The 15868-nt window shown below is 44.7% G+C and overlaps 1 protein-coding gene across 1 annotated transcript in view; it reads left to right on the top strand.

Moving 5' to 3' along the window:
- Nucleotides 1-1288: 1288 nt before the first annotated feature.
- SUCO (SUN domain containing ossification factor) overlaps nt 1289-15868 on the top strand; it is a gene marked incomplete at both ends in the record, with an annotated part of 76746 nt that continues 62166 nt past the window's right edge. Inside the window, one exon of the mRNA XM_080698782.1 lies at nt 1289-1350. Coding sequence (XP_080554908.1) covers nt 1289-1350 — 62 coding nt within the window. The remainder of the gene's footprint in view (nt 1351-15868) is intronic.

The following is a 15868-nucleotide window of genomic DNA, read 5'->3' as shown; positions in this document are numbered from 1 at the left end:
CCTTTCCAGATCAGAACTCTACATCAAGGGGCGTGGTCTCACACTCTAGCTCTGGCACAAGGTCCCTAAACTAGCTTATAAAGGCTCTTGAGGGACCTCAGCTGCGTAACTAATTGGGGTGGGCACGCTGCACATTAGTAGGTATGAGCAGCGCTTACTCCTTTGCTTCTAACTATGGTAGTAGATGGGTTAAGGCGACAGCCTTTCCCGCTTCCAGGGTACCCCAGGACTTGCAGTGTCTGAGGGCGTCCCGTTTCCCCATTGGGGGCCGCAGTCTCCCTTGGAATCCTGGTACTCCGCACCCAAAGTTCAAAACCAAGAGACTCTAGGCCAATCCAGTGGATGTTATGGGAGGAATCTAGCTGGAGATAAAGACTAGCGGAGGAGGAAAAGCTAAAGGGTCTTTGCCCTAACCAATCATGTGAGAGGAGTCTTGACACGCCCCTTCCTACTCACCAATCAGCATCAAGCTCAGTGGGCCGGCCCCCTAGACTCCAGGAAACCGCCTTTTAAATTTCAGTAGTCCCACTTTCTTCCTCTCCGCTCCGCCGCGCCCCCGCCCTTCTAAAACATTTTACGGACGGGAAAAACCGAGTGTACCAGCTCCCAAGCTGGTCAGGGGTCGCGGTGGGAAACGAAGCGACCTCAGAACTGTGAATTCTAGAAGGCACAGGGACCCCCAGAACGAGGGCGAGGCGGGCTCCGCAGGGCAAAAACTACCACTCCCAAGGGGCCTTGCGCGGGCTCTGCGCGCGCAGCGCGGGGGCGGGCCGAGGGTCACGGGGCTCCCCGGCGCGCGCCGGCGGGGGCGGGGCCTGGGCGCGGCGCGGCGGCGCTTTGTGTCGACGTCGAGGGGGCGTGGCCGCGCGGGGGCTGGTGGGGGCGGCGCCGCGGGACGTGGGTGACGCGTCCGCTTCCAGCTCGGCGAGCGCGCGGTGTCGCGGCCCCGCCGGCGATTGGCTGCTGGGCGGCGAGTCGGCGGCGGCCGTTGGTCGCGGGCAGCACGGAGCGGAGGCCGGGGCGGGCGCGGGGGATATGGGGCGGCGGCGGCGGCGGCTGGAGGAGGCGCGCGCGGGCGAGCGGGCGGCCGCAGCGGCAGCAGTCCCCCGAGCCCTGCCGTGAAGCGCGCCGCGCCGCGCCGCCGGGCCCCGAGCCGCCGCGGGGCCGCCCGCCCAGGGCGCTCGGTCCCGTCCTCGCGCTCCGCCTGCGGCTCCTCCATCTTGGCCTCGGCAGTGGCGGCTGCCGGGAGGATGTGCCGCCTCCCGGCCGGGGGAAGAAGGAGGAGAAGATGAAGAAGTACCAGCGGGCCCTGGCCCTGGTGTCCTGCCTCTCGCTCTGCTCCCTGGTCTGGTGAGTCCCGCGCCCGCCGCGCGCCCTGGAGCCCGGCCGGGGCCCTGGGTCCCGAGCTCGCCGGGCGCGGGGTGTCGGACGTGCGGTTCTAAAGCCCGAGTCGCCGGGGAGAGGAGGGCAGAGAGCCGGGCTTCTCCTGGGCGTCTCCTGCAGTCTTTGGCCCGATGACACTCGGGCCGCCCTTGTTGGAAACTTTCGGGGCACTTTTTGAGTTGACTCGGTGCAAAAAGTGTCCTCGATGTAGGTGCGTACAGTAGTTTTGGGGAATGTCCCTTAGTGATGGGAGGGCAAATGCTGTATTTTGCGAGCGGGAAGGGTGCTTTGTCTCCCAAGTTTTTATGGCGTTTCTGTTCATCGCAAACAACATCTGGGAAATTTGGGGGAGCTGAGAGAGCGCGTAAGTGAAAGAATGGCCCTTCAGAGTACCTGGAAAAGGCTCGCCCACGGAATTTTTTAGATATGTGGATATTTTATGACCGCACTGGGTTTTTTTTCTTTTTTTCACTCACAGGAATTTCTCATATTAAAATTTAGATAAGCTAAGTCTTGTGTTTTAGCTTATTTCTGTAAAGCACCAACAATGTTTTCATTTTTATAGGGGCCAAATGGAATCCAGAGGCACTGAAATGGCAGAGTTGTGTTACAGAGAATGTATAAACAAGGGGAAAGAGGTCACTTGTCTGCCTGAGGAGTTTTGATTGGATGTTAGAAGTTTTAGAAAACAGTTTGGCCTCTTGGCCTTCCTTCTGAACCCTTTAATAAATGCTTCATTTTTCCTCTTTTTAATATTATATTGGATACCAAGAAGTTCCTGTAAGAGATGCGTCTGCTCACACCATTTTATATTTGAATTTGTAGGTGTATTCATTTCAACTTTATCTAGGATCCTGCCCAATTGGTTGTACATTATGTATTTTCTTTCCTGATCTTAGATCATGTCCCTTTTTTTTCTGCAGTGCTGGGGATGGAACCCAGCGGCATTCTACCCTCAGCCTACACCCCCAGCCCTGTTTTTTATTCGTTATTTTGAAACAGGGTCTCCCTAAGTTGTGGAGGGCCTCACTAAGTAGCTGAAGCTGTCAGCAAACTGGGATCCTTCTGTCTCAGCCTCCCGAATGCTGGGATTATAAGTGTGCGCCACCAGGCTTGGCTTAGATCATGTCATTATTCATCAGCACTTCCTGAAATGGCTGATAAGGCAAAGGTTACAATTTTACTTCAAATTCACCAGTATGTCTGATTTTTTTTTTTCCCCCAGTACTGGGGATGGAACCCAGGGGCATACTACCTCCAAACTACACCCCCAGCCCTGGTTTTTTTTTTTTTTTAATTCTTTATTTTGAAATAAGGTCTCACTGAGTTGCAGAAGGCCTCACTAAGTAGCTGAGGCTGTCCCCAAAGCTATCCTCCTGTCTCAGCCTCCAGAATCTGGGATTACAAGTGTAGGCCACCATGCTGGGCTGATCATTTTTCAATTAGATATGGAAATCAAGCACTAGAATGTGATTCTTAAAATCGTTTGTAAATTTAAGTGGCCAGTGCTTCCCTTCTTTGGTGGAGTCCTTGCTGTTATAATTTAAGCCAGCTTCAGTGTGTTTCCTCACCTTTGCTCATTAACAATAGTGAGATCATGACCCACCTGTTGGGGGCGTGATCAGCCTCGGAGTCACAAAGGTCTGTGGAGTTTGTTGACTCTCAGTGCAAAAGGCATTTTGAGGGATTGAGTGTGAAAAGTGTATGAAAATTTAGCTTAAGAACCAATTGAGTTAGTGTATTTTAAGATTTGTTTGGACAGCCAACCTCAAGACATTTTGATTATTCTTTAGCAAAGCTGTTAAAAGGCATTAAAATAGGACTAAGTTACTTTGGAAGAGTATCGATGAATGAGATTGGGAAGGGGAGCGGGCCTCGCGATGATTGGAAGGGTTTGTTTTGTTCTTTTCGGACTCTTTTTTCCCTTGGAAAAATCAGAATTAGGGCACTTTAACCAGAGGTTTGACTTGTGTTACAGTCTGGTCTGGTTTGTCATTTTTCAACATCCCATTCTGGGTACCTAAAGCCATAGTTGGGTTAGATGGTTTGCAGAAGAGTTGAGGAGCTTGTCTTAGTAGCCATTTTTATCTTCTTTGTCACTGAGAAATTGTTACTAAATGTTGTGGTCCATTTTGTTTATAGAGTGTGTGTAGTGTGTGCTGTGTGTTTGGACTGTGGCATTCTAGTTTGTGAGTCCCTGCCTTATCCCACCAGTACTACTAAATGTTGGCATTGTTTTCTTTATACTGTCATAATTTACAGATTTTTATCTCTCTCATGTGCTTTTTTCTTTACATCTTAGTTTGCCTTTACAGAAAAATCATCACACTCTATTCATTCTGGTTGCTATTTTTCCTTTTGCCTATTTTGTGTGATTCTTGTTTAAGTAGTAGAGTGTCCTGGGTATAAGTAAACTGTAGTTGCAGCAGAGAGGAACGATGGCTAGTGTTTATTGTCACCTGTCTCTTGTCGGGCATGTGACGTATACTTTACACGTTTTAGCACCTTTAATTTTCACTACAGCCCTATGAGGTAGGTATGATTAATTTCATTTTGCATTTTACAGATGAGTAAGTAGAGAGGTTGAGAAACTTGACTAAGGATAAGCAGCTATTGAGAGCGTTGGAGCTTGGGTTTGAACCTAAGCAGCCTGACTCATAGTACAGCTCCTGACCACTGTGATCTTTTGACGGTACATCAGAAGGGCCTATGTTATAGATTTGGTTCCATCACATCCTAGGTGTGTGTTATATAAGTCCTTCAGACCTTAGTTCTTTTACCCTTGGCATGGTAAAATTGTTCCATTCATACCTTACAGAGTGGTCAGGAGGAGGAAGTAGATGTATGGCAGTCTTTATAAAGCAGTATTATCTACTTTTTTTTTTTTCCAGTACTGGAGATGGAACCCAGGGGCATCCTACCTCTGAGCTACACTTCTAGCCCTATTTTTTTATTCTTTATTTTGAAACGGGGTCTCATTGAGTTGCAAACAGCCTCTCTAATAGCTGAGGCTGTCTATGAAACAGGATCCTCCTGTCTCGGCCTCCCAAATGCTGGGATTACAAGTGCATTCTACCACACCCGGCCTTACGTATTTTATTATAAAATTATTCAGCAAAGATTTTTCTTGTGCTAGCTGGGCACCAGATGTTATGAGCATTGAAAACCTAGGTTACCAGTTCATCTTGGTTTTAACATCGAAAGACCCATATTTCAGAAATCACCCTTCTTAGTTTCCATTACTGCTCTAACAAATTATCATAGATGTAGTAACTTAAAGCAACACATGTATTACCTTACAGATCAGGGGTCAGAGGCTTCTGAATCATAGTCTCACCAGGGTGAAGTCATGGGCCAGCAGGGATGGTCAGTTCCAGAGACTGAGAGGAGAGCCCGTGTGTTTGACTTTTCATCTTCTCTTTTCTCATAGTATTTCAGCTTCTTGCTTTAGTCTCAGCGTTAAATGACCTACATTCCTGCCGCTCCCTCCCTCTGTGACAGTCCAGAATAATCTCCCCATCTCAAAATTTTTAATGGCATCTGCACAGTCTCTTACCGTGTAAATACCATAGCCCGGGAGTGGGATGCAGGCGGGCATCTCGGGGGCCATTTCTACATCCTTCCATACCCCTCTAGTCTTGGGCATACTGGGAAGGCTGATCATGACTGTGAGAAGCACATGGCTTGATCTAGGCCTTACTTATACGTTCTTGATGTGTCCTCTCAGTAAAGTCCCCTGCATGTCAGTTTATAACTGTACCTACACCATCATGGCATGAGCACATAGGATACATAGTTACACAAGTTCCATCTTTAAGAAAGATGAGAAAATACTTTTTGATTAATGGTGCCTTTTGTTTTCATTAAAGTAGTTTTGGGAGGGGAGTTTGGGATTTGCAGGTGCCAGGTAAATTCTCTATTACTGAGCTCTACCCCAGTGCCAAAGTAGTAGTCATTTTTAGTGAGGGCTATGTGATTGACCTGCTAGATTGTATTATAATGTAGATCAGGAGTAGTTTATACAGGTTAGGCATCTTAGCCTTGCCATTTTCTTATTGGCTTGTGTTTGCATTATTATTATCTTCACAATCTGTGCAGAATTATTTTGGGGAGGAGCGTACTGGATATTGAACCCAGGGGCATTTTACCTCCAAGCCACACCTCCGGTCCTTTTTTAAAACTTTTTCTTTTTTGGGGGGGTAGTGGAGGTTGAACTCTGGGGCGTTCTACCTCTGAGCTTCACCCACTACATCCTAGCCCATTGTATGTTTTATTTTGAAACAGGGTCTTGCTAGGTTGCTGAGGGCCTTGAACCTGTGATCCTCCTATCTCAGCCCTCAAAGTACTGGCATTACAGTGTGTACCACCATACCTGGGTACAGGAATTTATTTTAAAGGTACTTCAATGTTGGCGAGGGCCAATTCAGTTCAAATGATTCCCTAGCCTACCTGACTGGGCGCGGGTAAGCCCGGCGGGCTCCGTGGCAACCTCACCACTCTGGCACTCACTCTTCCTGGGCTTCCCCCGCAGCCCTGCTGTTCTGTGTGCAGCTGGCTGCCAGACCAAGCGTGAAGCCTTCTAACAGTCTTAGTAAAGCTAATCTTTTTTTTTTTTTTAGACTGGACAAATCTTTTCTTGCACTCTAAAGAATTGTCTTAAGTTCATATTTAGAGAAGCCCTTGGCAACTTAATGAGACCTTATTTGAAATTAATGAGACCTTATTTGAAAATAAAAACAAAAACAGGGCTACATAACTCGGAGGTAGAATAATTTTCTCTGATAAGCGTGCTGATTTATTATTTTATTGACATGTGTAAGTGAGCACAAGAATGAGAAACTAGAAATGTATGTAAATTGTTCTGAGATGATGAGTAGGAACATTTTAAATCCTCTTCTGTGTTTCAACTGGAGAAATTTGTTTCCTGCTTCCACCTCTAACTTTTAAAAGACTCCACCTATTTTCTGAGTAAAATAATAAATATTTGAAATAAATAAAATAATAAAAAACTTTTTCTCCAAGTAATTTGATGTTGATGTTTAAAGAAATATTGTGTGTGTGTGTGTGTGTGTGTGTGTGTGTGTGTGTGTGTGTGTGTAGAACTTAATGTCAGAGACCTTATTTACAAAGCGTATCCTTGCTCCGGTACGTTTTCCACAAAAAGAATCTGAGAAGTATTGGGTGACTGTGAGAAGTGTCAGGTCCCTTCTCATAAATACCTCAATAGGAAAGGGTCTATGAAAGATGCTTGTTTGTGTAAACCGTGAGCACTTGTGCCCGTGTAAAGCTGGGTGTGACCCGTAGTGTCCTATTAAACGCCTGGAGGTGTAGGATGGAAGCGGTCCTGGGTAACTAGAAAGAGCACAGGACTTGCCCACTCACTGAGCCTGGAGGCTGCTGGTTTTCATTTTTTGCCGTTCACGATGCTTGAATTGTTCTTTTTCTTTTTTCTCAATCTGAGTGGAAAAATGAGTGAATATGGATAGCTAATATTCTTGTGCCTCAAATAAGTAACTAAGGCTGTCTGGACCGCGCCTCCTGTCTCAGCCACCTGAATGCTGGGGTTACAAGCATGTACCTAAAGTACACCCAGCTTGTGCCTAAAATAAGAAGGAAGAGAGACTTACAAAATTTTAAGTGCGTTAGTTTTCTAGCTATCTTCAGGTAGAAACATTTATATCCTAAACTCTTGTTTAGTGGTTTCTATGTATTTGGAAAGAGTAAAATACTTGAAATTTAATTATATGCATCTTTCAGATTGCTATTTTGTGCCAGTTATATGTTGTCTGTTTTGTTTTTGAAGATCATATTTGAAAGCAATTTTTAAAAATAAAATTACATTTGTCACAAGGGAATTGGAAATTGTATTTGTGGTATAAGAATGTTAATCCCTTAGGATAGATGTGCTTCATAAAGGCAGAGTTTTTTTGGGGGGGAGGAGGAGGTTTATTTTCTCCTAGGACTTTTCTTTCCTTTTACCCTCTTCTTTCCTTCCCTTCCCCTCCCTCCATTCTTCCCTTTTCCTCTTCCTTTCTTCCCTCTTACCTTCCTATTTCCTAGAGACTGAACCCAGGGCCTCCCACATGCTAGGCAAGTCACTCTACCACTGAGCTGCAACCCCCCCCCCCAGTCCTACCCAGGACTTTATAAGGAATTGCGAGTTAAAATAATGATATTTTTTTTTATAAAAGTCACACTTAGCTTTGTTAGAAAGTATTTTATAGTAATAACCATGGTTCATAGGTACCAAGCTAGTATTGTTACATAGTATTTGTTATGTACTGGGAATATATATAGTGCTTAGAATGAGCCCTTAAACCTGGCGTGATGGGGCACGCTTATAATCCCAGTGCTTGTGAGGCTGAGACAGGAGGATTGCTTAGGTTCAAAGCCAGCGTCAGCTACTTAGTGAAGCTCTCAGCAATTTAGTGAGACCCTGTTTCCAAATAAAATATAAAATAGGTCTGGGAATATAGCCTGGAGGTAGAAAAGCCCCTGGGTTCCATCCCCAGTACCACACATACACACACACACAAGCCTTTGCTCATAGTTATTATATAAGCTACTCTTCATTCATTCTGGGTACTTTGATAGCTTGCTGAGTAGAAGTAGCATGAGTTAAGTATCAGAGTTTAGAAGAATTCATAAATTTGTATGTTCTTCGTAAACAAAGTAAGAGAGAGAAACTAAGAGGGAAGCGTAAGACTTGAGCTCTGCCGGGCGTGGTGGCGCACGCTTGTAATCCCCACACTTGGGAGGCGGAGACAGGAGGATCCCACAGGTTCGAAGCCAGCCACGCTGGCTTAAGAGACCCTGTTTCAAAAATATAAAATAGGTCTGGGAGTGCAGCCCGAAGGTAGAAGGGCTTCCAGGAACCCCAGTACCACCAAAAAACAACAAAAAAAGACTTGAGCTCTGCATTCAAGCTGATTGTCACAATGAAGATACTTGGACTGGAGTAGTAGAAAGGGCCTAAAGGAGCCCGGCCTGTGTTAGTCATTTCTTTGCACCCATAGCAAACGTTTATTGAGTAGGTATTTCTGCTCTGGATGCCTTATGCGCATTTATTAGTTGTACCCTCATCACAGCTGCTTTGATGTCCACATCGGTTTCACAGATGGAGAAGAGGAGGCGCACAGGAGCCAGCTGACCTGTCCACCGCCTCACGGCGAGGGGGACCAGAACCCGGTGGTCTTGAACTTCGAGCCTTTGCGTTCTCACCTGTAGGCCAGCAGACGGCCTGGTTTAGGACGGACAGTAAGCAGTTTTCTCATATGAAAAGAGGGCTGTCTAGATTGACCTAGGGAGAGAAATGGACATCAGAGTTATTCATGAAGTCATTAAAGAAATACACATTCCTGGAATTTTTACCTTGGCGATTTCTTTCTCAGTAAGTTTATGAAGTTTTTATTTTAAAGTTTGTGAGGTTTTTTAAATTTATTTTTCATTCAAGTTAGTATTACTGGATTAGATGAACCCAGACTTTTGTATACAGCATTCTAAGAGATCCAATTAGAATGTTAGGAAACAATACAAAACATTGAATTGTATTCAATTCAAGTGCTTAAAGAAAGGAAAAATTAGGGCCGGAGTTGCGAAGAAGGTATGACTTGGGATTAGGGGAATCACTTGTGTGGTTCACAAACTCTGCTTCTGCGGGAACAGGGGCTTTATGAGGCTGAAATGAGATGCGCTGGGCCTCCGATGTGGATGGTAGTTAGCTCTGTATGTGTGTGTGCTTGCCTGCAGTGGGCAGAAGGCACTCCCTGTCAAGTGGAAGGGAAGGTGTGAGCAGAAGAGTCTGCTTGATATGAGTGGGACTGATAGTAAGCAGACGAGCCTGAGCTGAAAGCAGCAGAGATGTTTTGTGCAAGGGAAGTACAGAGCTGCACAGTAAGGGTCCCGCAAGGGAAGCAGCGCTCTGACATCGTTGTGCTGGCTGTGTTTCAGACTTGCAGGATGGTAGTGGAAAGCAGTTGAATCGTGGAGGCTTACCATCCAAGGACTTGGCACCTCCAGCAGAGACTTAGAGGAATTAACTGATGTTGGTCAGGTGGCAGGTTGGCAGGCGGGCAGGCAGTGCAGTAGAAGCACATTGGGCTGGAGTTCAAGAGAACCAGCTTGCTTCTAACCAGCTCTTGTTCAACAGCCCTTTTCTCGGTACCTAGAGATATTTACAGGAGTTTCTGTGTGCTGTAACCTGTGCGGCATTCTGATGAACACAAGACACAGTAGCTGCTCTTGAAGCGGACTGTAGTTGAGAGAATGAGTTGTATGGCCTGAAATTATGAGTAAGTTCAAGTGTGTATTTCTGACTTGCACAACTAGAAGAATTGATAGTGTTCAAAAAGAAATGGAGGAGTTGGCAAAGGATTTGAAATGAGCTGGAGGTGAGTAGACCCCGGAGTGAAGGCGTTGTTTAGACATTGGACAGCGCAGACCCGGGTGCAGATATGTTGGCGTTGTCTTTGTACAGGCTCTCGTTTCTGAAAGAGGATGTTTGGCTTTTGAAATCGAACTTTGAGTTTCTGCAGATAACTGGAATAAAGAAAGGTGCCAAACACCATAAAGCCCTGAACGGAAGGGGGAGACTGGGAGCGAAGCTGGAAAGAGGCTTAAAGAGGTCATTTGAATCGTTAACAATATAAAATGTTTTAGATAAGGCTGAAGAACTTGAAAACTCAGGACCTTGTTTTTAAAAGAGGGAAGTGACCAATAAGCTTTTGGGAGTGGAAACAGAAATTTGGAGGGCTGGTAGGTGTGCATGTTTGTTTGGCAGTCAGGAGAGAAAGGGAAGAATACTTTTTAAAAACGTTATCTGTCTGGAGTACCGGTGCACTCTAACCCATCCTGTGCAGGGCGACAAGATTTATCTGCCAACACCCAACTGGGATTTTGTCATTCTTTTGATAAACATTTTTCAAAAACTTCCTTTTGCCTGAAAGATAAACATTTAAGCCCTGATATTAAGGGCTGGTAGTTTGGCCCAGACTTACTTTTACATATAGTTTTATTTTTCACTCTTCCTTATACAGACTTTCTGCTTTAGCATGGCTAATGTGCTAGCAAGATGCTAATTTATTTGGGGGAACTGTCTCTTGCTTTAAGTTGAAAATTAACACAGTGAAAGTATTGTGCCTTGAGTTTTATACGGCAAGTGTAACTCAGGATTTCTTAAAATATGCCATTTCAAGTAAGTTAATAAGTGATTATTTCTAGCACCTTTGGGGACATTGTTTTGACCAAATTTTTAATGGTAGGCTATCATAATAGAGTACTGTGCTGTGCAGGAAGCGTGTCCCCATGTAGAAGCATTGAAATCATAGTGTTCAGTGATCAGTTCTGTAATAGAATGTGGTACATAGGCTATTTACACTACGAGAATCCAGGATCAGTCCCACATCAGAGTGAATACGAAGATCAGAATTACTGAAATTCAAAGTTTTGACTAGAAGCAAGACACAGCTTTCTTCAGTCAAGTTGTCCAGTTCCGTGCCATTTAACTCTGGGCTGCCAAGGCAGCAGGATAGGGAGAAACTGGAAGAAGAAAGGGGCAGTTTGGGTCCTTCCGCATCCACCAGCAGGCAGCTCAGGCTGGAGAGAAGCAATTTTAGGGAGCCCCAAACTGATACAGGTTAGGAAGAGTATCTTTTTATTTTATTTTTATTTTTTGGTGGTACTGGGGTTTCTGGAAGCCCTTCTACCTCCGGGCTACACTCCCAGACCTATTCTGTACTTTTTTATTTGGAAACAGGGTCTCTTAAGCCAGCGCGGCTGGCTTCAAACCTGCGCGATCTTCCTGTCTCCACCTCCCAAGCGCGGGGATTACAAGTGTGCACCACCATGCCCGGCATTTTCCTAAGCTTTTAGTAAAAGCTATTTCAATCCATAGTCAAAATAAGTGATGGATCAATGTACTGAGAACAGGACCGGAAGCTCTCTGCCCTAGAGATGCTCAGTCTTGTGTGAGAGAAACACAAGAGTTAGTTCAGCTCAGAGTGTACAGTAAGTGTACAGCCCCTGTAGCTGAGGGCGAGGAGCGTTTGAAAGAGGCCATCAAACCTCAACAGGTTGAAATCGGGGAGTCTTCCAGTCCCTAACTAGTTCCCGCCCCAAGAAACAAGGAAACAAGGAGAATGTTAAAGCTTTAGTCAGGTTTGGGGTGGCGGGGTGTGGGAGCAGGGGCAGAACATTCTTGGAAGAGGAACTGCATAAGCCAACGATAGGCCAGCAGAAGACAGCGTGGTCTTGCAAGGAGCCCCTCAGGTGGTTCCGAATCACTGAAGCATGGAGTCAGGCTCCGGAGGGCCTGGCCCACAATAGCAGGCGGGCTCTCCCATCGCAGGACTGCAGAGATGTTTACAGAGCATGTGGAGAGAAGCTAGAATTTTGTCTTGGAGATAATGGAGTCTATAAAGGTCTCAAGCAGGGGGTGGCAGTCTGAAAAAGTAGTTTTAGATTATTTGGTAGTGGCATCAAAAATTATTCTCAGAGGTAGCGAGAGAGGAATTAGGGAGATCTGTTAGAGGGTAGGGACCAGATGAAGGTGTGAGCTGAGGGAGTCATGAGGTTTTCGAGATAGATTAAAGAAATTTTGAGGTTAAACTAAACTGGAGTTGGTGAAGGGCAGAAGTAGCCACAGGTGTTTTTCAGGTTTCTAAGTTGAGAAGTGAAGTGATAGCAGTACCATGTGGTGGGGTCGGGGTATGGGAGGACAAGATTTAGAAAAACAAGACTTTGTGTGTGTGTGTGTGTGTGTGTGTGTGTGTGTGTGTGTGGAACCGGGGATCAGACCCAGGGGCATTCTACCTCCAAGTTATGCCCCCAGCCCTATTTTTTTTTTTTTTTTTTAATTTGGAACTGGCGTCGCTAAGTTGGGGGGGGGCACTAAGTAGCTGATGTTGGCCTTGAACCTGGTCATCCTTTCTCAGCTGCCTAAGTACTAGGATTACAAGCATGTATCACCACGCCCGGCTTAAAACAAGATGTTTTTAACTTTGGATTTAGTTGGTTTTGAAATGTCTTGGAATGTAAAGGAAGAGAAATTTAAGCTTTAAGTAGTGAGATCTATTTATTCTCGACATTAATATATGGTATCTTTTTGTGTAGGTCTGGGGATGGAACCAGGGGCATTTGACCTCCAAGCTCCACCCCTGCCCTAGTTTTTATTCTTTATTTTGAAACAGGATCTCACTAAGTTGCAGAGGGCATCACTAAGTAGCTGAGGCTGTCCGCGAACCGCGATCCTCCCATCTCAGCCTCCGGAATGCTGGGATTACAAGCGTGCGCCACCATGCCTGGCTATATATAGTATCTTTGGAAGGTTGAAAGGAATGGCTCAGGAGAAGTAATAAGGGCTAAAGACAAAAGTTCTGGTAGACTAAAACCACAAGAGTAGATGGTCTTTTGTGCAGATTATAAAGACAAGACTCAGAACCCTGGAAGCATCAGAATCCAAATAGTGAGAAGAGGAAGCATATCAAGAGTCAGAGATGAGGAGCAGAGGTGTGCAATTTGACATCTGAAGGAGGGGTTCAAGTGGAAGCAAGAGTCAAAGGTGCCCCTGCAGGAGGGAATTCAAGGAAAGGTCCATTGTACCGCACCGTAGCAGTTTCTGTATTGTAATGAGGCCAGAAACTACATGTCACAGTTTGAGCCCTGAGTAGAAGATGAAGAAGTTGAGATTACACGCACCTGTTACTACGATTTGGTGGTCAACGTAGGTAGAAAGGGTAGTGGCTGGTAACTTTTGAGTGCACATCCTTAGCACAGCACATGCATCTATTTAATTTTCTCTTGCCAATTCGTTTGGCAGTGTTGCTAATGAGTAGCATAGGCTTTATAACTTGTTTAAGATCATCTAAGTGAGGGGACCAGAGAATAACACTGAGCCTTTAGACTCTCAAGTCCATGTACGCTGTCCTACGTTGCCTTCATATATGTTGCTTTTACTGTTGAAATCCTAGTGCCGCTTGGTGACTTGAACATCACTATTCCGCCTGTGGTGGTTCTTGTATTTTTGTGTGTGGCGCTGTAAGTAGCCTTGACTTGTAAATGGCCTTAACTAGGACCACCAGTTCTTGAGTGAGTGGATCAGTATTTCTTTTTAGCTTTCTTTTTATATATTTAAGTTGGTGAGACTTCATTAAACATGAAATGTATGCGGAGAATAGTGGCACATCCTGTAATTCCAGCACTTGGGAGGCCGAGACAAAGATCGCCAAGTTCAAGGTTTGCCTCAGCACCGTGGGGTGACCCTCAGCAACATAACAAGACCTTGTTTGGAAATAAACAGTAAGGCTAGGGGCTGTATTAATGTAGCAATACAGAGAGACCTAAGTGTACAGTCACAAATCAGGGAACTTGGGCTTTAAGTTACTTATCTTCTCATTTTATTTCCTTCCTTCCTTCCTTTCTCTTTTTTATTTTTGTAAAAGTAGTTTCTGCCACATTCTGGTTTCCCTTTTTTGATTTGTTTCACATTACTACTGCTATCTTCTATTTTCAGTATTAACCTGTATTCTCATTTTAAGCTTTCAGCCTTGAATATATTTGGTGAGTGTTTTTCCAGTCAACCTTACATGTCTTTATTTAGATGTGTCTTTTCTTCGAAAATAGTAATGTTTGTTTATAAGTTGGAAAACTTAATTATATTTACAGTAGTCCTCCCTTATCTGTGAGCGTAAGTTTCCAGGTTCCCAGTGGATGCTTGAAACTTCTGAACCCAGGTTCTCGGTAGATGCTTTAAACTTCTGATAGTCCTGAGCCCCGTGCTTTAGTGCCTTTTCCACCTTGAGTAAGCATTATGTCTAGAACTTGGGCAGCTGGCAGTACAGCAGCAAAACTAGCACATAGTCTTTTCCTTCATAATTTCATCATTAGAAGATTTGTTCTTTCTTACTGTAGATCTTAGCAGTGTCAGTGTACAGTTCCCCCCTCCTTTTCTTTCCTTTCCTTTCCTTTTTTTTTTTTTTTGCGGTACTGGGGATGGAACCCAGGGCAATCCACCTCTGAGCTATACCCCAGTCCTGTTTTGTATTCTTTCTTTTGAACGGTCTCACTGAGTTGCAAAGGGCCTCACTGTCTGCGAACCGCGGTCCTCCTGCCTCAGCTTTAGAAATGCTGGGATGGCGAGTGTGCGCCACCACGCCCGGCTCCCCTCCTTTACTTCTTCACATGGAGGAAGCACCTTTCAGCTTCTCTTTGGTATATCTAAGTCCCCAGCTACTACTCTTGCATGTGGCCATCATTATGTAATGCGAGGCTTATTTGAATCCTGCCACAGTGGCTCCCATAGCCCACAGGGCCTGTAAGTTACCCTGGAGCTGGGAGTGTGCAGTGTACACATTCCAGTCAGGACTGAGAGGAGACGTGTGATTTCATCCTGCTACTCAGAGTGATTTGCATTTAAAATGTACAGATTGTTCCTTTCTGAAATCACTCCTATCTAATATTTTCAGACTATGGTTGACCTTGGGTAGAACTGGAAAACAACATGCATGAGGGGAATGGTGTAAACTATTGGTTTCATTGTTTTTCCTACATTTTTCCACTTAGCACTTTTTAGTTGCTAGAATTATTATGGAAGTGAATTGTAAGCAGTTTATGAGGTGTTAGGTGCCTTCAGGAAGGATTCATACAGTCATTCATGCATGCATGCATTCAGTAGTTATATACTGAGTTCTTGTACAGAGGTTGCCTCTAAACTTTAAAGTCTAAATGAGACTTTTTGGTAATTTGCAGTTCAGAGTATTTTGTTCCAGTTGCCTGTCGTTTGCCATTCTGGTATAATTAACGTGGTTTTATTTATTTATTTTATTTTGGTGGTTCTGGGGTTCCTGGAAGCCCTTCTACCTCCGGGGTACACTCCCAGACCTATTTTATATTTTTGAGACAGGGTCTCTTACGCCAGCGCGGCTGGCTTCGAACCTGCGCGATCCTCCTGTCTCCGCCTCCCAAGCGAGGGGATTACAAGCGTGCGCCACCACGCCCGGCTAATTAACGTGGTTTTATAATCTCAATTTTCTGGCATGGTGAATCACATGCTTTCGCTTTTGTTGTTAGTTGTTTTTGGACAACTTCTTCCTATATCATATTTAGGCCTTGCAGTTATTTTAATAGGAGTTACCTTTGAAAGTGACGGGTTACTTTGGGGAATCGATACCATTGCACGTTGCTGCCATCATTCCACCCGCGGATGTACTGTGTCTTCACTTCACTCTTCTTTTAATAATCTTGAATAATCTGTAGTAATCTTTAATTTTCTCTATAAATGGTTATGTACTATATCTTTAGGTTAATTTAAACTTAGTTTTTACTGTTGCTCATAGCTTCTTAGTTTCTGTTTGGAAGTTGCTGATATCAACTTTTTGTTTTCTAAATTTTTAAATTAAGATAATTATTCACTTACAGTAAAAAGCACAGATATTAACTGTGTCTGTAGTTGGAGTCCTTTTGAAAATGCATGTGTGAGACCTATACCCCA

Source organism: Muscardinus avellanarius (assembly GCF_963383645.1).
Source record: "Muscardinus avellanarius genome assembly, chromosome: 7".
Taxonomy (NCBI): Eukaryota; Metazoa; Chordata; class Mammalia; order Rodentia; family Gliridae; genus Muscardinus; species Muscardinus avellanarius.
This window is presented reverse-complemented; position numbering and strand designations above follow the sequence as displayed.